Below are 23,796 nucleotides of genomic sequence, written 5' to 3'. Positions count from 1 at the left end.
CGCACATGCCCACAGCAAAGAGTATGTCCGGTCGACTAGCTGTGAGATATAGAAGACTACCAATCATGCTTCTATATTGCGTTAGATCAATTGGTTTCCACTCTCATCATTGTCAAGGCGAGTGTTTGTCGCCATTGGAGTGGACACTTCCTTAGAGTCACTCATATTGAATTTTCTAAGCATCTCTTGAGTGTATTTCGTCTGATGGACATAAATGCCATCTCGAGTTTGTTTGATTTCAAGTCCAAGGAAGAATGTCAATTCTCCTACTAGACTCATCTCAAACTCACTTTCCATGTGAGAAATAAATTCATTCAAATAGCCCTTGTTATTTGAGCCACAAATTATGTCATCGACATATACTTGGGCTACAAAAATATTTTCACCATCTCTACGCAGAAATAGTGTTGGGTCTATTTGGCCTCTCACAAAACCCTTTTCTAGTAAATATGTTGACAACCTTTCGTACCAAGCTCGTGGTGCTTGTTTAAGCCCATAAAGTGCTTTCTTGAGCTTGTACACGTGGTTTGGAGCATCGGTATTCACAAACCCCCGTGGTTGTTCAACATAGACTTCTTCTTTAATAAAACCATTTAAGAAGGCAGATTTAACATCCATTTGATAGAGTTTGAAACCTCTATGTGCAGCAAAAGCTAGCATCAAACGAATGGACTCTAATCGGGCCACGGGAGCATAAGTCTCATCATAATCGAGACCTTCGACTTGACTATAGCCCTTGGCTACAAGTCTTGCCTTGTTTCTTACAACTTCTCCCTTTTGATTTAACTTATTTTTGAAGACCCATTTAGTTCCAATAATGGTGGTCTTTTTTGGTCTAGGAACCAAGTCCCACACTTGGCTCCTTTCAAATTGACCTAATTCGTCTTGCATAGCTATGATCCAATCAGGATCGCGCAATGCCTCATCAACTAATTTTGGTTCAATCTCTGAAATCAATGCGACTTCATTAGACTCATTTCTAAAGAATGATCTAGTCCTAACCCCTTGTTGGATGTCTCCCACAATTTGGTCTTGGGGATGACTAGTGGCTATCCTAGATTGTCTTGGTGTTGGTGGTGCCTCATGAATGGTCTCACTCGGCACAGGTGAGGACTCAATATCAGGCAAAGGATCAAATTGAGTTCTTTGTTGCCTTTGCTCATCAACATCAGAGTCAACTTCGACTCGTTCTTCATTTTGATCATTCAAACTTAGATTTCTAAGTTCAAATTGAATTTCTCCTACATTCCTTTGTTGATCATTTAAGTTAGGGATTTCTTCAAAGGCTACATCAGAGGACTCTTCAATCAATTTGGTCCTATTGTTGTAGACTCGATAGGCTTTGCTGGTAAGAGAATACCCGACCAGTATCCCTTGATCAGCCTTAGCCGTGAACTTCCCAAGATGGTCCTTGGTGTTCAAAATAAACACCTTACAACCAAACACCCTAAGATGTTTAATTGTAGGTGGTTTCCCAAACCAAAGTTCATGGGGAGTCTTTCCTAAAAACCTATGTATTAAAACTCGATTTTGCACATAGCAAGCTGTATTCACAGCTTCAGCCCATAAGTAGCTCGGTAGTGAGTACTCATTGAGCATGCTTCGTGCAGCCTCTTGTAAGGCTCGGTTCTTTCTCTCCACAACCCCATTTTGCTGTGGGGTCCTTGGAGTAGAGAACTCATGCCTATATCCCTTTTCTTGACAAAACTCTAAAAACCTATGATTTTGAAATTCCCCACCATGATCACTTCTAATAGTTTTAATTGTTGTCGATTTTTCATTTTCAGTTCTTCTACAAAAGGAAATAAAAATATCTATAGTTTGGTCCTTATGTTTCAAAAAGAAAGTCCATGTGTATCTAGTAAAATCATCAACGATTACCAAGCAATATCTACTTCCATTCAATGATATTACACTACTGCAATCAAATAGGTCCATGTACAATAAATCTAAAGCAGTAGATGTACTTACAGTGCTTTTACCTTTATGAACACCTTTTGTTTGCTTACCCTTTTGACATGCATTACATAGTTTGGTCTTGTGGTACTTGATGCTGGGTAAGTCTCGCACTAATCCTTGGTTGGCCAACTTCCGGATGTTCTTCATGTTTACATGTGCCAACCTTCTATGCCATAGCCAAGACTCTTCTTCTTTTGACATAAAACACTTAATCAAAGCATTAGTAGCACTTTTAAACGATACTTGATAAATATTATCAACCCTTGTGCCTACTAGTACCGTGTCAAGTGTGTCAATGTGTTTAACCAAACATTGACTTGAATGAAATTCAATTGTGTAACTCGTATCACACAATTGACTGACACTTAGGAGATTAAAAGTCATCCCCTTGACTAGAAGGACATTCTTGATATGGAGACATTCGGATATATGAATGTCTCCAACTCCTACAACCTTAAGACTACCATTGTTACCAAATGACACATTACCTCTATTTTTGTTTTGAATGGTAAAAAATAGTGACTTGTCCCCGGTCATGTGCTTGGAGCATCCACTATCAACAAACCAAGTTGATAGACGCTCCCCCTTTACCAATGCCTACAAGACACGAAAGATAGATGTTTTAGGTACCCAAATCTTGGGACCTAATGCATCTACAATGAAAGACTTAGGCACCCATGCCTTTGTTACCTTCTTCCTAGTCTCATGAACCCTAGAAACATGCGATCTATGAAATTGGGTTCTTGACACTAAAGAAATAAAACTAGACTCCTTAGGTTGGTATCCTAATCCAGCCTTGTTGTAGACCGCCCTTTGGGCATTTAGAATCATGTCTAATGTCTTGGAGCTAGTTGAGAATTTCTCAAGCATTTTCTTGAGTTTCTCAACCTCACCCTTCAAGGCTTTGTTTTCATCTTCAAGGAGCTCTAGATGTAGGTCATCAACCTCATCTTCCCTAAGAGCTCTCAAGTTCTCTACTTCTTCTTTTAATGATTTATTTTCTGTTTTTGATTTTTTAAGCAAGGTAGACAAATGTGTAATAGTCTTATAGCATTTTTCTAAGTGAGAAGAGGTTACCTCTTCATCATCCGAAGATGATGAAGCCGCGGCTGATGTGCTTGAGTCATCACTCTCGGATTCGGACTCCTCCCTTGCCATGAGTGCCAATTGCCGAGTACTCTTCTCCTTCTTCTCTTCCTCCTCCGATGAGCTTGAGGAGGATTCATCCCAAGTGGCCTTGAGAGCTTTCTTCTTCTTGGCTCTTTCCTCCTTCTTTTTGGCCCGTTCCTCCTTCTTGAGTTTTGGACACTCACTCCGGTAGTGGCCTTTCTTGCTACACTCATAACATGTAACATTAGTCTTATCGATATTTTGATCATTAGATTTACCTTTTCCTTTATATCTCCTGCTTCTTCTCATGATCCTCCTCACAAAATTTGCCATCTCGCTTGATGATGATCCTCCTTCATCATCGGACTCGGAGGAGGATGAAGATGAAGGAATCTCTTTCTCCTTCTTCTTTTCTCTCCTTCTTCTTTTCTCTCCTTCTTCTCCCATCCTTGCTCTTTTCTCCTGCAACCAAAGCTATACCTTTCTCCTTTTGACCTTTGTTAGCAAGTTCATGAAGTTCCATTTCACAAAAGAATTCGTCTAATTTAACAATGGAAAGATCCTTGGAAACCTTGTAGGCATCTACCATAGATGACCACAAGGCATTCCTTGGAAAGGATTTAAGAGCGTACCTTACTAGGTCGCGATTCTCCACGCGTTCATCCACGGAATGTAAACCATTGATGATTTCCTTGAACCTCCCATGTAGTTCACTTACCGTTTCATTTTCCTTCATGGTGAGATTTTGTAGTTGATTCAAGAATAGGTCCCTCTTGGCTATCCGAGAATCTCGAGTTCCTTCTTGGAGCTCGATAAGCTTGTTCCATAAATCTTTTGCACTCGAGAATGGACCTACCTTGATGAGTTGGTCCTTGGCAATCCCACATTGTAAGGTGACAACCGCCTTGGCATCGGCTTGCCCTTTACGAGATTGTTCAGTAGACCACCTTGATGAATCGAGTTCCTTACCTTCTTCGTCCTTCGGTGGTGTGAAGCCTTCCTTGACCGAGAACCACATGGAGATATCAGTCTTGAGGTAATACTCCATGCGGCTCTTCCAATACTGGAAATCTGCTCCATCGAAGAACGGTGGTCTGTTGGTGCTGAATCCTTCCTTCATGGCCATCTTGTTGCTCCTTGGAATGTTAGTCCAGATGAAGAGCACTAGGCTCTGATACCACTTGTTGGGATCTTAGATGGCTAGAGGGGGGGTGAATAGCCTCTTAAAAAAAAACTTAGACAGAGATTTCTACACAAAAACTAGTTAGCACAGCGGAAGTGGAAAACTAAAACGAAGGAAGAAAAACACATACACAGCAGACACAAAGATATACGAGGTTCGGGGATAACTTGCTCCTACTCCTCGGCGTGTCCGTAAGGTGGACGACTCCTTGATCTTCGGTAGATCGCACCCCGGATAACTTCCGGCTAAAGATGTCTCCTTCTCGGTGGAGCAACCTCTCAACAGAGTCTCAAGAAAGATCTAAATTAATGCACGAGACTTACAGAAACTCGGTGGCAAAGGAGAATAGAAGTGCTTACAACCACGCGAGGATCAGTAGCAGAAAACAGAGATCGCAGTTCACCCGAGAGCTCAAGAACTTCACACAACAGCACAGATTTTTTTTTTTCAAGCTTTCTTCATTGTATTGTTCTTGTTCCCCTCTCGCTGTTTTTACTGCTTCTCTGATCTCTGCTATCACAAATCTGGTCAAAACTGCGCAAATCAGCGCTGCAGCCAATCCCTCTTCCTCCTTACCTGGTTCTCTGAACTCACACCAATGATATCACAGTCATCACTGGCGTCTTCTGAGCTCGAACCAATCCCCAGGAGTCAAGCAGATCGCAGCCCAATCGCAATCAGAAACCCAGTGAACGTTGATGCCTCAAATGCATCTGTTGCAGCAAATCACAGTGTAAAGAGCACTTGTCTTCTTCTCTTAATGAAGCTCAATTTGAATTCAACCATGAGAATGTGACCTGCAACCTGCAAGCTCAAAAGACTCACAGCAGATGGTTAAAAACAGATGGTGAAGACAAATACGGCAATCAAAAAAAAGTACATGCAAAATAAACAATACCGTGGATCGGTCTGCAGACCGATCACGCATTCTGGATCATCGCTAATCGGTCTGCGGACCGATCAGGCACTAATCTGATCGGTCCCCAGACCGATCAGATGGCGCTGTTTCCAAATACGCGCAGCTTCTGATCGGTCTGCGGACCGATCAGGCATTAATCTGATCGGTCCCGAGACCGATCAGATAGCGTTCTTCCCAAACGCTTACAGCCTCCTGATCGGTCTCCAGACCGATCAGTAAAAACACAGTGGGCTACTGATCGATTTCTGATCGGTCTGCAGACCGATCAGTAAACGTTCAGTAGCCACTGATCAATTCCTGATCGGTCGGCAGACCGATCAGGTGTCAAGGTTTCACTGGATCGGTCTGCCGACCGATCCAGCTTCTCGACTCAGTCCGGGTCGAGCCCTCTCTGACCTAGTCCGGAAAAATGAGCTCCCTAGCCCTTTCCGACTTTATCTGGTCCTAGAGAACGAGCTACCGAACCCTCTCTGACTCCGCATGCCAAGTTTCCTTCTTGGACTTTTCAACACCAGATGTCCGATCACCCTTGATCCATCTGGATTTTCCCTTGCCCGGCTTCACTCACCAGGACTTGCACCTAGCTTCACTCACTAGGGTTTTCACCTGGCTTCACTCACCAGGACTTTCCAACTGCTTCAATCAGGTCAACCTAGTCAACCTGGATTAGTAATTAATCTGAGTTAATTATCTGATACAAACTTAAATCAGTGTCAACAGTAAAACAACATCCAGGTCAGACTGTATCAACAGTGAGGAGGTGAATAATAATATGATAACAACTAGGTTCATAGCGAAATCAAAGTCCTAAAATCGTTCCTTTAAATTCTAATTTTTTCCTTTGACCACTTGTTTTCTCTTGACCCCTTCTGCTCTAGGCCCTCTCTCAAACCTTCTCCTCTTACTCTCTTAATTCTCTCTCTTTCTCTCTTGGTCTCATGACTATACACAAACTCAATTTTTTAGATAACTTACTTTGCGTGTCACGCCCCAGAGGAGTCCCTGTCCGAGAAAATTCCGGCAACATCTCCCCTGTACGGTGGACAATCTGAAACTTTTCTACATCTCACAAATACCTCAGCCACAGGCGGCTGGAATAATAACAACAAAATAAAACATCACCACGCAGTTATATATAATCTATTCAGCCTCTGGCTGTCACAACCACGCAGTTAAGATAATTAAACAGTAAAATAATACTCTGACTCGAAATCGACCTTACTCCACTACACTCGTAAAGCTCAAATCCGACGAACTCACCTCTTCTGCCGTCCAGGCAGGCATGTAGTAGAATAAAAACCAAATCCAAATCCATCGATATAATAAAATCTAATACCATGTCCATAAGTAAATAAATCCAGAACATAACAAGTCCAAATAGTCTAAAACAGAAAAGGAAACCAAATGAAAAACCAATCACATCCTCGAGGTCTGCAGGGACCAGCAACTGGAACTCTCTCCTGACAGCATCAACCTGAAAATATCAACAATGGAGGCGGGGTGAGTCCAACACTCAGCAGGTACAGTTGATATGCAAAGTAAAGAAATAACACCTAGCACTAATCATGCGTACAGTCTCCTGATAAAGATAAAGGTAACTACAAACCGAAGAAGACAGGAGAGAATTTGTACTAACCAGGACCCGGTAAAAGGACAAACAGTCCGAAAGGCATAGAAGACCTGTATGCATGTCAATCAAGGTATCCAAGTAATGTGCAGCATATAAGTGCAACAAACACAAACACAAACAATAAATGCATCATGCATATGATGCAAATGTCATGGTCACCCCTGACGCCACCACTCACAACACAAGTGGGACCGAGTGGGTAGGGTCATGACAACCGTGCACTCAGGAACACTACTCCCGATGAGTGATCGAGTGGACGGATGCTGGTCGGAGTACATACGCACTCCTACCCCAAATCATAAATAGGGGAGCGCAATGCTCTCAACTCCAGATGCATGAGGAGGGATCTCTAACGTGCTACACGCTGCGTCACACTACCCATGAGCGGACCAACGGAGCACCGGAAGAGCCAAACTGACGTGCTACCACGCTGTATCTCGCTACCCATGAGCGTCACAACGGAGCACCGAACAGTGATGAAACTGGCAAAGTGCTCGACAATAAAGGAGCAATCAATCACTCAGCATGCAATCATGCGAATGGTGCATGTCACTAAACATGGTAATATACTAAACCAATCTCTGAACATATCATAATGTGCACCAAAGCGAATAAATCATATCAAGGTATCTGATCATATAAGGTATCAAACCTAGGTCCTGACATGGTAAAATATGGTTATATCACTACCCATGAGCATGTGGAATCAGGTATATATATCCATACAAGATGTAAACAAACAATCAATCAACAGGTAGCATGTATTGGGCAGTGATTAACCGGAACAAGTAAGAAACACAATTAATGCATCTTGTTAATTTAATTACTAAGCATATCAAAGACAATAAGTCAAAAGTACCCGCCTCCAATAGGAATGTCCAAATCCGACATCGAGATACTCGTCTCGCGTCAAAGTCCTGTAATACCAATAGATATACTTTTATTTAGCTAAAATTCAAATGAATTGCTAAATAAATCCTTAAAACTATTTAGGGCAAAAACCCTAATTAATAATCACCAATATACCTAATTCAATTAGGAAAACCCTAATTATTGATCAACCTTAATTGGTCATCGATTAATTTCTCCACAGCAAGACCTAAATCCACAACGTTAAACAATAACCTTACCTTTCACTGATCGGATCAAAGTTGGATATCAAGGAAACAACCAAGGCATTCAGTGTTGTGGTGGTCGGAATCCAATAGCTTCACACCACTATCACTGCCAATTGGAAAACAAATTCCATATCTAACTAATTGGAAATCCCTACAATAGCATACCAAAAATCTACATCACTGTTGAAATTAACAATACCATTACCCGACCTTCTTTTCCGGCGATGGTAGCAACCAGCAGTGGCTGGAATAATCATGTATCAGCCCACTGCCGGAAACCCTAGGTCAGGCGCTGCTCCGTTCAGCCTCAGGTGGTGGCGGCGCCTGGTGCGGCTCGGAAAGGAGGAGAAGGAGAGACGGACCGGCAGAGGGGAGAAGATATCAAGCGGCAGCAGATGCAAACCCAATACTAGGGCACGACATAGTAAGGGAATAAGAGAAGATATGGCCGGCGGTGGTCGGCGCTGAAAACTTAGAGCTCGGCGTGGAGAGGCCGGCTCTTACTCCTGTGGCCGGAGCGTCTCGGGAGGGTGAGGTACACAGCCCGGCCGGTGGTGGCTTGTGCTAGGGCACGGCGACGGCGTCGGCAGAGGAGAAGAAGAGAGAACGGCAGCGATGTCTCGTGAGGCGGCGGTGCTGCTCTCGTCGCCGGCGGCAGAGGATCGAAGAAGAAGAAGAGGAGGAAGAGGAAACCGCCGAGTGGCCGGCGGTTAGGGCTCGGAGGAGTCGGCTGAGAGGGAAATCGGCGTCGGGGGGGAAAAGAAGAAGAGGTGCGGGAACGGCTCGGTTTCGGCGACAAATGCAAAGGAAATAAAGAAAAATAAAAGGAAAAAGATATATAAATATAAACTTTTCCTCGCTTAATTCGGGTAGCTTAAACAAGCTTTTCCGGACCCCGTTTTTTATCCCCGTCAAATCGTCCGTACGAGCTCCGAAAAATTCCCGAAAAATCTCCAAAAATTCTGGAAAATTCCCTTATTAATATTCTCCTACTTCCGGTATTTTACATTGCGACTTCAACAACTTAATTAACAGTACTTGTAGATCAATATTTTTATTATTTAACGACATAACCGAGCACTTACAGTTAGACAACACTCGAGCACTCAGTCAAGTCAACACTCAACCAACTTAACAACTTAGTAGCTTGACACTCAGCCAGGTCGGACTCAGCCTACTTGACACTCGGCACTTGGCACTTGCCACTCGGCACTTGGCACTTGCCACTCGGCACTCGGTAACTCAGTACGATCATACAAGATAGCTCCTATCAAATAGCTCATCCTTATCTGCTTGAAATTACCAGTTTAAATCATCTTGATAAATAAATTTAATTTTAATTCAGATTGTTCCTCTAACTCCAACAAATATCTCTAATAAAATTTTAAAATAGTTTTCGAACATCAAGTTGCTGTCATATTGGTCAACTAATAGACCTTAGCAGACCTGCTCTGAAATGGCACAATGCTTAGCAAGTTGGAGCTGAAAATAAGTTACCCATCTTAATTTTCATTCCAAATATTGTATTAAATAGTTATGGAGGATCTCTTGAGAAAAACTGTAATGATTTGTTTTTGCCTGATAAAGTCCACAACATTGACTATATTAGTTAATGCAATCTCACTCTCATTGACATTTCATAAACAACTGATGGAGATTTTTTTTCATTTTTTTTCTTCAGTTTTTCGCAAAAATCTTTTGGATGGACTGGAGTATGATCACAAAACAAAGATTTACTTCATTAACTCCTATAACTTTTTCAGATCTAAACAAAATTACCGGTTCTGTTGCTCTGATTTGTGAACATTACTATTTCTCTGGTTCCATCACCCTACAGTTGATGGATCAAGCGTATAAACACTGAGTCTAATGGTTGACAAATCCACATCTCACATGATCTAAATTGCCTTTTGCAATATCTTCTTCTATCAGTGGGCACTGACTACTGTAGCAAAATCTCATCTGCTTGGTGCGAGTTTCATGCGCGGGTGTTGAGGTCAATGTCCCGAATCCCACAACAAGATAGATTCCCCGACAACAAAATCTAGGGGAAAGTATTCCGTTCCTTCTCACCTGGTCCCACTGCTCATGTCACGCGTGGGGAGCCCACACCCTCCCCCTCTCTTCTCCCCTTCATTATAGTAAGGCCCCCAAAGCTCCTCTTTGAGATTCTCCCTCACACAGCCACAGCCACAGCCACATCCACATCCATGGAAGAGTCACTGATGAAGGGGGAGGAGGAGAGGCTTGGAGGGGTGGAGCTGAGGGTTCTGCTGGTGGATGACTCCCCTGTGGAGAGAAGGATTGTGGAGGGCCTCTTCAAGAGCACTGGAGACATGTTTCAAGGTAATTAAGCTTAAATCTTCGACAACTAGATGGTTTTTTTTATGCTTTCTGATCTTTCTTCTCCCCCCTCATCTTCTTCTTGACAATAGCTACTTCTTATCTCCAAACTACTAACAATGATAGTTGTTTTGCATGCTGTAAAAACCATTTGTTTCTTCCTCTTCTTTTTTTTCTCCATGTGTGCAGTGTATTCTGCTCAATGGCTCTTAAATATTTCAATTGTGTTCTCACTTCTGTAGACATTAATCCTTAAAGAAATATATTTCACTGATGCTGTGTGCCTGACATTTGTACTTGGACAACTATGTTCTTGAACAAAAGTCTAGGAAGGTATTCTGGACGTTGGACCACTGCCTTTCATGGCGTACATACTTTTAAGGACCACACCAACATCCAACTGTTCCACCCTTTTCTTAAGTTGTTCAAAATTGTTTTGCAGTCTGATTTATTCCCATTTCTTTTCTATTATATTGATTGTTAAACAACTCTGTAGTTGATGGAATTGTAGTAGGCAGCATCCTCATAGCATTTTATTAATTTCATGATTCGAAACAAAAGAGTAGGTACAAGTATGTTGTTAAACAATGAACTCTTCACACCCCTGCAACTGACAAATTCTCAACTCTGTAAAGTCAGTCAGTTAATAGACATGGTCAAGTGGGTTTTCTTCATCTCCATCTAACAAGCTATGTTCATTCAGTTATAACGGTGGACAGCGGACGGCGAGCAATGGAAATTCTTGGACTAAATGAACACAAAACTGAATCTCCTGATGTTGTTGTAAGTCTTTGCTTCTCGTTCTAGTAACGTAGTCCAAGTCTGAAAAATTGTGTTTGGAGATGTTTTTAGTTACTGACTGCTGTTAGAACAGTAATCTAACTCAAGAAGATTGACAAATCATGTAGGAGCACAAGGTAGACATTATCCTCACTGATTACTGCATGCCAGAGATGACTGGCTATGACCTCCTAAAAGCTGTCAAGGTATAATTCTTTAACAGCATCTTTATCTGAATCATACTTGAAATGACTGTATGATGCTTGGAACTTTTTAACCATTTCATTATGTTTCTATTTGTCTTAACCCCATCTGAAATTCTAGGAGCAGAACTTCGACAGGACCATTCCTGTTATCATAATGTCATCAGAAAATGAACCGCAGCGCATCAACAGGTATTGTTTCGAAAGCTGCTTTGCCTGTAGAATCATTCTTCTCCTGATCGCTTAGCTTATCTGAAAATGAGACAGTTGGTTTAGTAATGTTAGCAAACTAATTTGATCATGAGTTCCTTCCGTGTAGGTGCCTAGCTATTGGAGCTGAGGATTTCATCATCAAGCCTCTTCAAACGAATGATGTTCTACGGTTGAAGAACTATGCTCGACGAAGTGCAATATCACCTAGGAATGGCACCAAGAGGAAAATGACTGCAGAGTTGATGGCAGAGAATGGTGCGACTGACAGAAGACCTCGCCTTACTGGGCTAGCTGTGGCATGACAATAGTCATCCGTTCCTTGATGTCTTTGCTGCCATAATGCTACTAAAAGATCATCAAAAAAAGTGTCTAATGCCAAATAATGTCTAGCATTGCGTATCTTCTATGGGACTTTCCTTGTTTTCTCCTTAGAGCAAGTTTGGTGTGATTAATGGATTATCCATATGATAAACTGTTATCTAGCCTACATTAGTTTCCTTATTAAGTTCCATAAAAATGGGTGAATTTGCTTTTCATTCCAATGGTAATGAATGAAGGGTTAATGGAGTGTTTAAGCTGCGGAAAGAGACCATGCCCTTCAATCCTTTATCTCTTTATAACTGTATTTTTTTTCCTATGCTCTTGACTTCCAACTCAAATGCAACTTGGCTTGTTATGCCCAGGTGAGTTCCTTCATTTGGGTGGGAATGGTCACATTGATGATAAGAAAATTCCTTAGCACCTCTCGTGTCAATTTGAATGGAGCCGCTATCCAACCTTTACTAATGGCTAGATTTTTTGAATATTCTCAGTCTCTCAAGTTGTTTTCTGATTTGAATGGTGTTGCTACTCAACCTTTACTAGTGGTACATTCTTATTCTTTAAGTGATGTTCCTTGTTGTCTAGAATGCGCACTTGAGATTCCTCATAACTCACGTAGGATGAAGTGGAACTGCTAAGCTCTTTAAGTATGTGTCGACATGTAACTAAAGAATGATGCTAACATAATGCACGTGAAATGGTTTAGATACCCTGCTCATACTTCGTGGCCTACGGTGCACCTGATGTATCATCCTCAAAGGATTCTATTAATCCTCCCCTTCACAAGAGCTAGGGGTAAAACTTTAAAAGCAATAATTACTTATTGACCTAGCCAATGGGATTTCACAAGTTTAGCAAGTCTGATCTTATACAAAGATTTTTTTTCTCAACAATAAGAATCTCACCTCTTCCGACAGATGAGAGTGAAATCTAGGAGAGTGAATCGATTACCAAGAGTGAAGAATATTTTCGTGCACACATTGTTCCCAAAACCTCTCTAAGAGATTATAAATAAACCCTCCAACGGATACATTCCAGTTCCTCCAGTCAACTAACAATAGCCTCTTGCCAACTAAATACACAAATGTGACAGATAAATGACAATGATTATATCATCACTTAATGGACTAATTATTAGATCAAGCCTTCGATCGATTGATTTTTTTAATTGACTATTGTTTGAATAAAAATATTAGGTTCACCTAGAGCTAACATTCATTTAATTGAAATTGTCTAACCATGGGTGCAATCGTGCCACATGTCACTAGTCTTAACCAAGTAATAATTGGAGATATTGTTGGTATAATCAAACCTAAGTGGTTGAAATTGATCAAGGTGTTTTTTTTTGTTGGATTGTTGGAGAAGCTAAAGAGGATGAATAGTCTCATTCTTTCTCATTCATTCTTTTCACATTTATGAAGAATTAGTACACAACTAAATAAAAATACTTATACAGTATTTGTATGGAGTATCCTGTGGGTGTCAACGATTCTTTACCAGTCGATAACTATAATACACCAGCCGACTATTATAGTACATCAGTCGACTGCTACAGTGCACTAATCTATTGCTACAGTACAATTGACTGCTACAGTACCCCCCGTTGATTGCTAAAGGAATCTCCTGGGATTTTACCCTGAGTACAATCTCTCATGCACTCGTACCCTCACGACTCACTTGACCCTTTCTTACATCCTTGACCTCTTGCCTTCGAGCGTTCTTCCTTTGGCTCTCGTCTCTCGGATGCATTCAAGCCCGCGGCTTGTCCTAATGTCATCCTTCGCGTATGCCTAGAAGTGTGTTTCCCTCGGCTCTTGTCCTTGCTGCCTTGTCCACGGTCCCTCGGATGCTCCATCCTTCACAAGACCCAAAGTCATCAAGCTGAGTCATATGTGTATCCTGCAAACCTGCACACTCACATACACATATCAAATAACAAGGGTAAACCTAACTTAAACCCTTTGCCCAAACATCAAAAAACATGGTCACACCGGACCATCGGGATTACTCCAACAATCTCCCATTTTTTTATGTTTGACAATAAATTTAAGTTAGGGAAAATATAATAGCAAAATAATATGCTAATAACAAATGGAGGTATGTTACCAAGGATACACACTTGAACTTACATTACCGAATGAACTTACGTTGCCAAGGCTATACATTTGGGCTTACATCGCTAAGTCAATATGCAACATGCATTGGAATCTATTATAATGCTCTCCCTACACCTAAGCTCCCCATTGAGCTAGAAATTTCATGCAAAGACATTTAAGGTTTTAAGGTTTCCCAACTAAACCTTACTTCTCCCCCTTTGCCTAACATTAAAAAGCTTCCAACAATATCCTAATTGTCAAAACTTGATCATCAAAACTGACCCTAAACTTGTGTATTTATCCCCTAAAGATTTCATACACCTATATGAGTTGACCTGGTCAAAATCAACGCTGAAAAATAGTTTCAGACTGGTATTAGTCGATTGCTATAAGCCTCAGTCGACTGCCCTCATCAAAACGAGCGTACAGAGATATTTTGTGCTAAAAAATACTGTTACCAGTCGACTGGTATCTGCACCAGTCGACTAGTACACTATTTTTGCAAAAATTAACATTTTTGACTCAAATTCAAAAATGCACTAGAAATTCCACAGACCTCCAAAAATTCTCAAATTTTATAAAGAGATCTATTTTACCCTTGTCTACTTTGGAAAAATATATTTAAAAATATATTTATCACAAATCCCAAGATTGACACAAAATCCAAAACTAGCTAAATAGTTCAATTGAACATTGACGTAAAGTTCTAGTTTTGGCTTCCTCTTGATATATTTGCTCATACTAACCCACAATGCATCCCTACATTGGTTTATACGATATCTATACATCCAAAATCAATTATCATGCAATATGATCTCCAATGCCATATTTTTATACATGAAGCATAATCCAATTGTGCCAAATCCCTAGGTTTGAGACTCAAATCTGTCTTCAAACCACTTGGTACATTCCATGATCCATCTAGAATCCCAAGTAATGTCCACTTGAGATCCATTAGCCATGGGTCCCAAATTGACTCTTTGAGCTCCCCTTAGAGCTCTTAACCTTAGCCACCTTCTTAGATGCTTTCTCCACTATGACTAAACCACAATGGTGTACCTTGGACACCTCATCATTGCCATAATCATATGCAACCCTAGCATATTTCTTCTTATTGGCCTTAATTGACTCTCCCTTGCCATGATCATTTGCTACCCTAGCATATGATCTCTCCTTAGCCTTAGAGGAATTAAATTGGTATCCCAAACTCGATCTATCATTGTTGGATCTTTGACTACCCAACACCATACCTAATCCCTTATATCCAACATTGAATATCTTAAGGAATTTTTCTAACTTATCAAGCTTTGCCTTCAAACCTTGATTTTCCCTTTCTAGGTTCCTAAACCTAGAGTCAACATGTCAATTATGGACATTCCTAGACCTACCCATTCTAAGCATGTGTCTCCCCTTATTGGGATTAATGCCTTGATTCTCCTCAGGTCTACCATTATTAGATTTAGCATGAATGGATTTCTTAGGGTTATGATCTACATTGACCCTATTTCTATCATGATATCTAAATCCAAAATTTTACATGGGTAAATAATGGAAATTATTTCTAACATGCATGGAAAAATTTAAATTTGAATTACACTTCAAATTAGGGTATACCTCCCTTACCCTTGAAGCTCCCCCTTGACTTGAGTTCCTCTTCTTCTCTCATTTTTTTAGATGCTCCAACTTCTTGAGCTCTCCCTTCCTTGGGCATCTTGTGTGGTCGTGTCCCATTTCACCACACGTGAAATATCTATGCGTTTCTTCTCCTTCTTCTTCCTACAACTCAAATTAGATTTTAAAGGAATTGAATTGAATTTGGGAGTTATCTTTTTCTTACCCAATGGACACCTACTCTTGTAGTGTCCTTTCTCATTGCATCCAAAGCAAATGATGTTGTCCTTTGACTTCACTTTAGTGGAAATGCTTGCAAGGTTGACTTCTAAGACTTCCTCTTCACTTATCTTGGATTCTTCTTCAACCCTTGAGGATGTTTCCTCATCCACACTTATGGATGCCATTTCTTCATCCTTCTCCTCTTCGGATGTTGAGCATGGCTCAACTTTCGTTTTCTCCTCCTCAACTTGAGCAATTAAACCCATCTCCGTTGGTTCTTTTTCTTGTTGATGTATATAGATATTATAATCGTTTATGCATGTTTTAATGCACATTCACTTGCTTTATTTGTATACATTCTTTGCACGATAATCTCTCTTATCGTTTATTCAATATTTATTACTCTTTTGTCGGAGATCTGCTCTTTGTTGGTTTTGTATTGACAGGGACAACTTTTGGAGTGAAAACGATGATTATCGATGCACCCGAGTAAAGTAGAGCATGGTCGTGCACCCTGCACGATCGTGTGGCGATTCCAGATAAAGAGCGGAGCACGACCGTGTGGCCATTCTCCGAAAGAGAGATGAGCACGGTCGTGCAACCTTATACGGTCGTGCCTCACTACCAGCAGCCAAGAACTACACGGTCGTGTGAACATCACACGACCATGCAGTGCAACCCGAGCCAAAGCAAGACACAACCGTGCAAAATTGGCACGGTCGTGCTACTTTACTCGAAGACAAGAAGAGCTTGGTCGTGCGGATTTCGCACGGCCATGGCACGGGCCGTGCGGTGCCCTGTGCCCTAGCCTATATAAAAGCTTTTAGCTCTTCTTCTTGGGGGAGGAGGTGAGCCGTCAAAAAGGATTCACCTTGGTGTCGTTCCACACTAACCCGGACTTCTGAGATCCCCGTCATCATTGCATCAACTCCATAAGCAAAGGATTGGACCCGAAGATCACTCGACGTTATTGGATAAGCATCTTTTCTCTTTCTCTCTTCTCGTTTGAGGATTGTATGCTTACTTTTATTATGTCTTTGGATTTTTCTCCGGCGTCTATGGAGTAGATCTTTTGTTCTAGGAACAAGGAGTAGTTGTGGACAGGGTTTGATGTAAGACTCATGTTTATGTCTTTACTTATTGGATGATTTCTCTTGCTTTTTTCTATTTGATATGCATGAGACTTGTTGAGATTATCTCGTCATATTAGTCGATTGTATAGGAATTGCTAATTTCGTAAAGAGAGAATCTTAGATCATATATCCGAGGGGCCCTAGTGACAGGGGTTACCCGTTCACGGACATCTGGGATACTCCCTTGAAAGGAGAGGCAACTTCTCCACAAGGAAATAAGAGATCGAACCAAATTCCTATCTCTATCTTTAATGATACCGATTAGATTTGTATTCTTGTGATCTACCGAGGTGCTCTAGTGATAGGGGTTAACCGTAACAGGACTTCACAGGGATCTTCTCTGTTTAGTGCTTAAGGATAGCAGCTTTAACTTCCGGCGAATGCATGTTGATTGACAATAAGGAAAAGATAGAACATGATACATTAGGTTCTACCACAAGCAACCGAACTCCTAGAACTCTTCGCAAGCCAAGTTAACCTTTATTCCTTTTGCTAGTTCACACGTCTATTTCCCCATTCCCTTTCCTCTTAGGAAATAGTTAACTTACGACCATTGGTAGTTTAGCTAATTCTACGTGAACAATCGCTAGTGCTTATAACCAGCCCTCGTGGGGTCGATAATCTTTTATTACTGACGAAGTATCCATGCACTTGCGAAAACATAACAAGTTTTTGGCGTCGTTGTTGGGGACTGCATCTATAACATTAGTGAAAATCATATTGAATTAGACTAGACTTTATTTTTCTTTATTTCACTTTACTTTCTGCTTTTTTATTAACTTAAAAAAATATTAAAAATATATTTTAACTCTTTATTTTGCACTTGGATTATTCAATATCTTGTTCTTGCATGTGAAAAGCTAATCTTTCAGGAGAACTTTTGCCATTCGATCTAGAAATTGATAGAACTTACATAAGGAGAAGAAACTTGCAGAGAATCCAAGCAAAACAAGAAACTTCTGAAATGGCTGACAAACTTTTGAAGGATTACGCAGCACCTTATGTAGGACCGTTGGGCCGGCTAGAAGGGGGGGGGGGGGTTGAATAGCCCTGCAAAAATCAAAACGAAAACACCCTTCTCGAACTCTTAAACTAACACTTGTAAAATAAGAGAAATAAATAAAAGCAGAAAAGTAAAAGGCACACCGAGATTTACTTGGTTACAACCGGGAAGGTTGTTAATCCAAGAAAGCGTAGCACTAGTATCTCCTTCAGGCGGAGAAGCCTTTTACAGCAATGAAGCGCACAATAGAAGCTTAAAACAGAAAAGCGTACAAGTGTAGAAAGAATGCTTGAGTTCTCAGTTCATTGACAACTTCTGGACCAAGGCTATATTTATAGTCTTGGTCGGGGCGCCTGGAAGGGTTCCGGGCGCCCTGGGGGGGATAAAACTTTATCCCCCAACGTCCAGAACGCGAAAGACGCGTTCTGGTCAAACTTCACGTTCCGGGCGCCCCGGGCTGCTCCGGGCGCCCCGGAGCAAAAAGTCAACTCTGGTTGACTTTTACGTCCGGGACCTCTGCTCCGTTTTAGTCCCGCCTCGGTCCGGGTCTTCCGCTCCGGATCCGCTTACTTGGGTGATCTCTGCCATCCGGAAAAGGGCTCACCCGAACCCAACTTCCGGTCTTCTCAAGCGGGCTTCCCTCCGGCTTCTCGTCCCTCGGAATTGCCGCGTGTTTCCTTCTCGTCCGCCAGCGTACTCATCCGCAGTCTTCGTCCCTCGGTCGTCGACCTTCTCGCTAACTGCGTCTCTTGCTCCCCGAGCAATCTTCCGCTCCGGCTTTCGTCCCTCGGAACCACCGCGCGCTTCCTTCTCGTCCGCCGGTGTACTCTTCCGCAGCACCTCGTCCCTCGGACTGCCGTCCTTCTCGCTAGCTGCGTCTTCCGCTCGACTACCTGTGTTCCTAAGCTCCTGCACACTTAGACACAAGGTTAGAAACAACGCAGGACCTAACTTAACTTGTTGATCACACCAAAACAACCTTGGGGTTCCAACAATCTCCCCCTTTTTGGTGTGATCAACCCAAGTTAAGCTAGGGTCAAAACTAGACATAAAATTAAAACAAGTTATTGCAATAATGTGCAACAAAATTAAATTTAAAAAATTTTCAATTTTCAATTTCTACCTCCCCCTAGACTTATACTAATTCTTCTCCCCCTTTGATCACAAAAAAAATGGGGTTTAAAAAGAACTAAGGGTTAAAGACTTAGAGTAAAAAAAAATTCTTAAAGACTTTAAGCAGAAATTTTCAATTTCAAAATGGTCTTTTAACTTAAACAAAATTGTCTTATGAAAATTTTTCTAAATTAACAAAAAATGAGAATTTTTCTAAGTAACTTAAGCAGAAAATTTTTCTAAGTAAAAACTTTGAGAATTTTTCTAAGTGAAAATTTGACTTTGGCAAAAAGTATTTTTCTAAGTATAAAAATATTTTGAAATTTTTTTTTTTTTTTAAAACTTTGAAAGCATTAATTAATTCTAATTTTAATGCTTTGACAGAAAGTTAATTAAATATTTATTTCAATATTTTGGCTTCCAGGTCGTGGCGAGGCACTAGGCCTTCTTGGTTATTGGAGCAACAACCACTTCCTTAGACAAAACCTCATAGAGAAATTCATTGTTTAATTTTCTCACTGAAATGCGCTAATTTTAATTTTAATTTTAAAACTTAGACTAAGCAAGATTTAGGAACCCAATAAAGGTTCCAGCCTACTGGATTGATTAAAAATTTCTTAAGGACATATTTTCTAGAGATATTCTTAATTTGTCCCGGGTGATATCTATAATACCAATTTAAATTTTTAAATTTTCTAGAATTAGATGAACATGCATGGTTTTTCAAATTATCTACTTGAATTTTCAAATCATTATTTTCAAGTTTCAATTTTTCATTTTCCAATTTTGATTTATCTAATTCTTCTAGAGGGCAGGATTTAGCTAAGATTATTTTTAAATTTTTTATTTCTTTTTCTAATTTACAGCAGTCTTTAGTTAATAACTTAACAAATTTATAAAGTTTATCGGGAGGAAGTGAACATACCTGACTTACCTTGTCGAGTTCGTTTTCCGTGTCTCCCCCTGAACTACTGCTTTCCTCTGACGAAGCTCCCCCTTCATCGATGCTCTCGATGCTCATTTCGGAAGAGCTTGACTCACAGTCGTCGTCTTGATGACTTGCCATTAGAGCAAGTCCGGAGAATGCCTCGACTTCCGACTCCGACGACGTATCATCCCACGTCGCCTTTAGGGCTTTCCGCTTTTGGATAGGCTTCTTACCCTTTTCCATGTTCTTGTTCTTCAGCTTGGGGCAATTGTCCTTGACGTGCCCTTCTTCGTCGCAGTGGTAGCAGCGGATCGTCCTTTTCTTCTTCCCCTGTGGATGGTTAGTAGATCTGGATTTACAAAGCTTCTTGAATCTTCTTACCATCATTACCATTTCCTCGTCATCGAGAGAGGATTCCGACTCTGGTTCGTCTCTCGAAGCTTTGACGGCGACATTATTCTTGGGCTCCTTCATTCCTGCACATCTTGACTCATGCACTTCAAAAGTAGAAAAAAATTCTTCTAACGAGATATTTTCTAAATCTTTAGAAATATAAAAGGCATCTACTAGTGATACCCATTTTGAATTTCTAGGAAATGAATTTAGTGCGTACCTTAGCGAATCGCGGTTACTTACCGTTTCTCCGAGATTCGAAAGTCCGGTGATGATCTCTTTGATTCTCGAGTGCAAGTGCGTGACTGTCTCATCTTCCCCAAGTTGCAGGCTGGTGAGCTGATTCCGAAGCAGATCTCTTCTGGCGAGCTTGTCTTCGGAAGTCCCTTCGTGCAGCTCGAGGAACTTTTCCCAAAGTTCCTTTGCAGAGTCGTATTGTCCGATTCTGTTGACTTCTTAAGGTGGAAGAACGCTTAGCAGATGGTATTCTGCTTTGCCGTTCGCCACGTATTCAGCCTGCTCCTTTTTTGTCCATTGACATTTTTCCTTACCTTCTGGAGCTACAAAACCGGATTCCATTGTTAAAGTTAATTCAAAGTCTGTGGTAAAAAATACCTGCATCAGATTCTTCCACGTAGCGAAATCTCCTCCATATTTCTGCGGGTGGATGCTTGGTCCGGCCATTATCTTTGCTTCGATTGGCGGTTAGTCCTCCTAAAGCGTCTTGGCTCTGATACCACTTGTAGGACCGTTGGGCCGGCTAGAAGGGGGGGGGTTGAATAGCCCTGCAAAAATCAAAACGCAAACACCCTTCTCGAACTCTTAAACTAACACTTGTAAAATAAGAGAAATAAATAAAAGCAGAAAAGTAAAAGGCACACCGAGATTTACTTGGTTACAACCGGGAAGGTTGTTAATCCAAGAAAGCGTAGCACTAGTATCTCCTTCAGGCGGAGAAGCCTTTTACAGCAATGAAGCGCACAATAGAAGCTTAAAACATAAAAGCGTACAAGTGTAGAAAGAATGCTTGAGTTCTCAGTTCATTGACAGCTTCTGGACCAAGGCTATATTTATAGTCTTGGTCGGGGCGCCTGGAAGGGTTCCGGGCGCCCCGGACTGTTCCAGGCGCCCCGGACTGTTCCAGGCGCCCCGGACTGTTCCTGGAGCCCTGGGCTGCTACGGGCACCCCGGACAGTTCCAGGCGCCCCGGAGCAAAAAGTCAACTCTGGTTGACTTTTACGTCCGGGACCTCTGCTCCGTTTTAGTCCCGCCTCGGTCCGGGTCTTCCGCTCCGGATCCGCTTACTTGGGTGATCTCTGCCATCCGGAAAAGGGCTCACCCGAACCCAACTTCCGGTCTTCTCAAGCGGGCTTCCCTCCGGCTTCTCGTCCCTCGGAATTGCCGCGTGTTTCCTTCTCGTCCGCCAGCGTACTCATCCGCAGTCTTCGTCCCTCGGTCGTCGACCTTCTCGCTAACTGCGTCTCTTGCTCCCCGAGCAATCTTCCGCTCCGGCTTTCGTCCCTCGGAACCACCGCGCGCTTCCTTCTCGTCCGCCGGTGTACTCTTCCGCAGCACCTCGTCCCTCGGACTGCCGTCCTTCTCGCTAGCTGCGTCTTCCGCTCGACTACCTGTGTTCCTAAGCTCCTGCACACTTAGACACAAGGTTAGAAACAACGCAGGACCTAACTTAACTTGTTGATCACACCAAAACAACCTTGGGGTTCCAACAATGCACAAGGGCTTTTGTCTAGCATCACTCGACCACCGATTGAATCCAACAATTTTGAAATCAAGCCTGTAGTAATCCACATAGTCTAGCAAAATCAATTTGGAGGAGGACCGCACGACGATCCAAATCATCACTTGGAGCTTCTCTATGAGATCTACAGTATTATGAAGTAAATGGGGTCCCTCCAGAAATAGTAAGCTTACTCCTTTTTGGATTTCCCCTGAAAGACAGAGCCAAGCAGTGACTTAATTCTATACCGGCAAATAGCATAACATCTTGGAATCAGTGTGAGTAGAAATTTTTGGACAAATTTTACCCGTCGAGTAAAACTGCACACATGAGAAATTTAATTGTAATCTTCAAATAGATAGACTCAGAATCGCTATTCGAAGCATAGAACAGATTCAAGAGTATGCTGAGACAGTGCCCCCATCATGGCCTCGAGAAATGGTTGGTGCTGCACACATTCTACAATGGAATCAACTATCACACAAAGGTGTCCCTCGATTCTGCAGCAGGAGGGGTGTTAATGAACAAGAGCCTTGATGAAGCTGAAGAGATCATAGAAAATGTGGCATAGAACCACCATCAGTGGGCAGTCGAATGATCTAGAGGTTCTTTCTCTGGGAATCCAATAAAGGCATCAGGAAAATTTGACGTAGATGCAGTCACGCTCATGTCTGCAAAGCTGGATGCTCTGACCAAGAAGCTTGAGACCATGGGGAACAACACAACCACTGCAATAGTGTGTGTTTGCAAAATTTACGGAAGTTCGGATCATGCTCAAGATACTTGCCCCTAGGACCAATACAAGCACAAATAAACCAACTTGAGCAATGAGATGTGATAGTCAGTTATAACCAAAATCAAAACAATCCCTACTCCAACACATACAACCCTGAGTGGAGGAACCACCCAAATTTTTCTTACCAGGGCAATCAGGATCAAGGACCAGCAAAACAAAGTTACCAACTTGGGCAACAAAGCTACCCACCTGGACAACAGATTTATCAACAACAACAACCTTCACAACTGTCCAGAATCGAAAAGATGCTTGAAGAAGCTCTCTTGGAGCAAAAAGAGATGAAGAATGAAATTAAGTAATTGAATCAAAGATTGGAGAATTTTGAAAAGCATCAAAAGATGCAGGACAACCAAATCGCCAAGATAGCCCAGTCCTTTTCAAGAGCATCGGGAGCATTTCCGAGAAATCCCGACATAAACTTGGCAGAACATTGCAACCGCATTGAGTTGAGGAGCGGACATACTTTGGGAGACTCCCAAATGACTGCTCAAAAAGGAATTGAATCAGAAGAAAAGCCCTCTCCTCTTATGCCTAATTTAGTCTAGAACAAGGATAGGGAGGAGATCACCAAGAAGGTCAAAAGGACTCTTCCACTTCCCCCACAAAGTTAGACAATTCCTTTCCCCAGAAACTATTTACATCCCAAAAGGATGAAGAGTTCCATCGATTCCTCAAGAAGATTAAAGAAATCTGCATTGAAGTACCTCTGATAGACGCACTGCACCAAATGCCGAAGTTTGCCAAATTTTTAAAAGGTATTCTATCTAACAAAAGACAAAAGGGTGACTTTGAGACTGTGGCATTGACAGAGAAGTGCAACTCTCTACTCATGGAAGATATTCCCCCAAAGCTCCATGATCCAGGAAGTTTTTCTATACCGTGTAAAATTGGCCCTGAGCTCATACAAAAGGCTTTCTGCGACTTGGGAACGAGTGTTAGCCTACTTCCATACTCATTATGTAAGAAGCTAGAACTCTAGAACAT

The 23,796-nt window shown here is 41.7% G+C and overlaps 1 protein-coding gene and 1 pseudogene across 2 annotated transcripts; one reads left to right on the top strand and one right to left on the bottom strand.

Annotated features, from left to right (window-relative positions):
• The first annotated feature begins 9,982 nt into the window (after positions 1–9,982).
• On the top strand, positions 9,983–11,994 carry LOC121968143 (two-component response regulator ORR1-like). 2 transcript variants are annotated; one of them, XM_042518638.1, is made up of 5 exons: positions 9,983–10,265; positions 10,966–11,045; positions 11,171–11,248; positions 11,373–11,437; positions 11,565–11,994. In XM_042518638.1, exons 1-5 carry the CDS (start codon positions 10,130–10,132, stop codon positions 11,758–11,760), a joined length of 555 nt encoding a protein of 184 aa, XP_042374572.1. In that variant the 5' UTR covers positions 9,983–10,129; the 3' UTR covers positions 11,761–11,994. The 2 variants fall into 2 exon arrangements, with proteins under 2 accessions (XP_042374572.1, XP_042374568.1); XM_042518634.1 differs by having other exon boundaries at positions 10,069–10,265; positions 11,367–11,437.
• Positions 11,995–22,376: 10,382 nt separating this feature from the next.
• Positions 22,377–22,448, bottom strand: LOC121994676 (annotated as a pseudogene).
• Between the last annotated feature and the right edge of the window lie 1,348 nt (positions 22,449–23,796).

This window comes from Zingiber officinale, chromosome 1B, assembly GCF_018446385.1.
Source record: "Zingiber officinale cultivar Zhangliang chromosome 1B, Zo_v1.1, whole genome shotgun sequence".
NCBI lineage: Eukaryota > Viridiplantae > Streptophyta > Magnoliopsida > Zingiberales > Zingiberaceae > Zingiber > Zingiber officinale.
This window is presented reverse-complemented; position numbering and strand designations above follow the sequence as displayed.

Excerpts from the sequence above, each read along its gene's own strand:
- LOC121968143 (XM_042518634.1), top strand. The coding sequence starts at position 10,130 with ATGGAAGAGTCACTGATGAAGGGGGAGGAGGAGAGGCTTGGAGGGGTG. Across the intron at positions 10,266-10,965 it reads CACTGGAGACATGTTTCAAG|TTATAACGGTGGACAGCGGA; the intron begins GTAATTAAGCTT and ends ATGTTCATTCAG. Across the intron at positions 11,046-11,170 it reads CTGAATCTCCTGATGTTGTT|GAGCACAAGGTAGACATTAT; the intron begins GTAAGTCTTTGC and ends CAAATCATGTAG.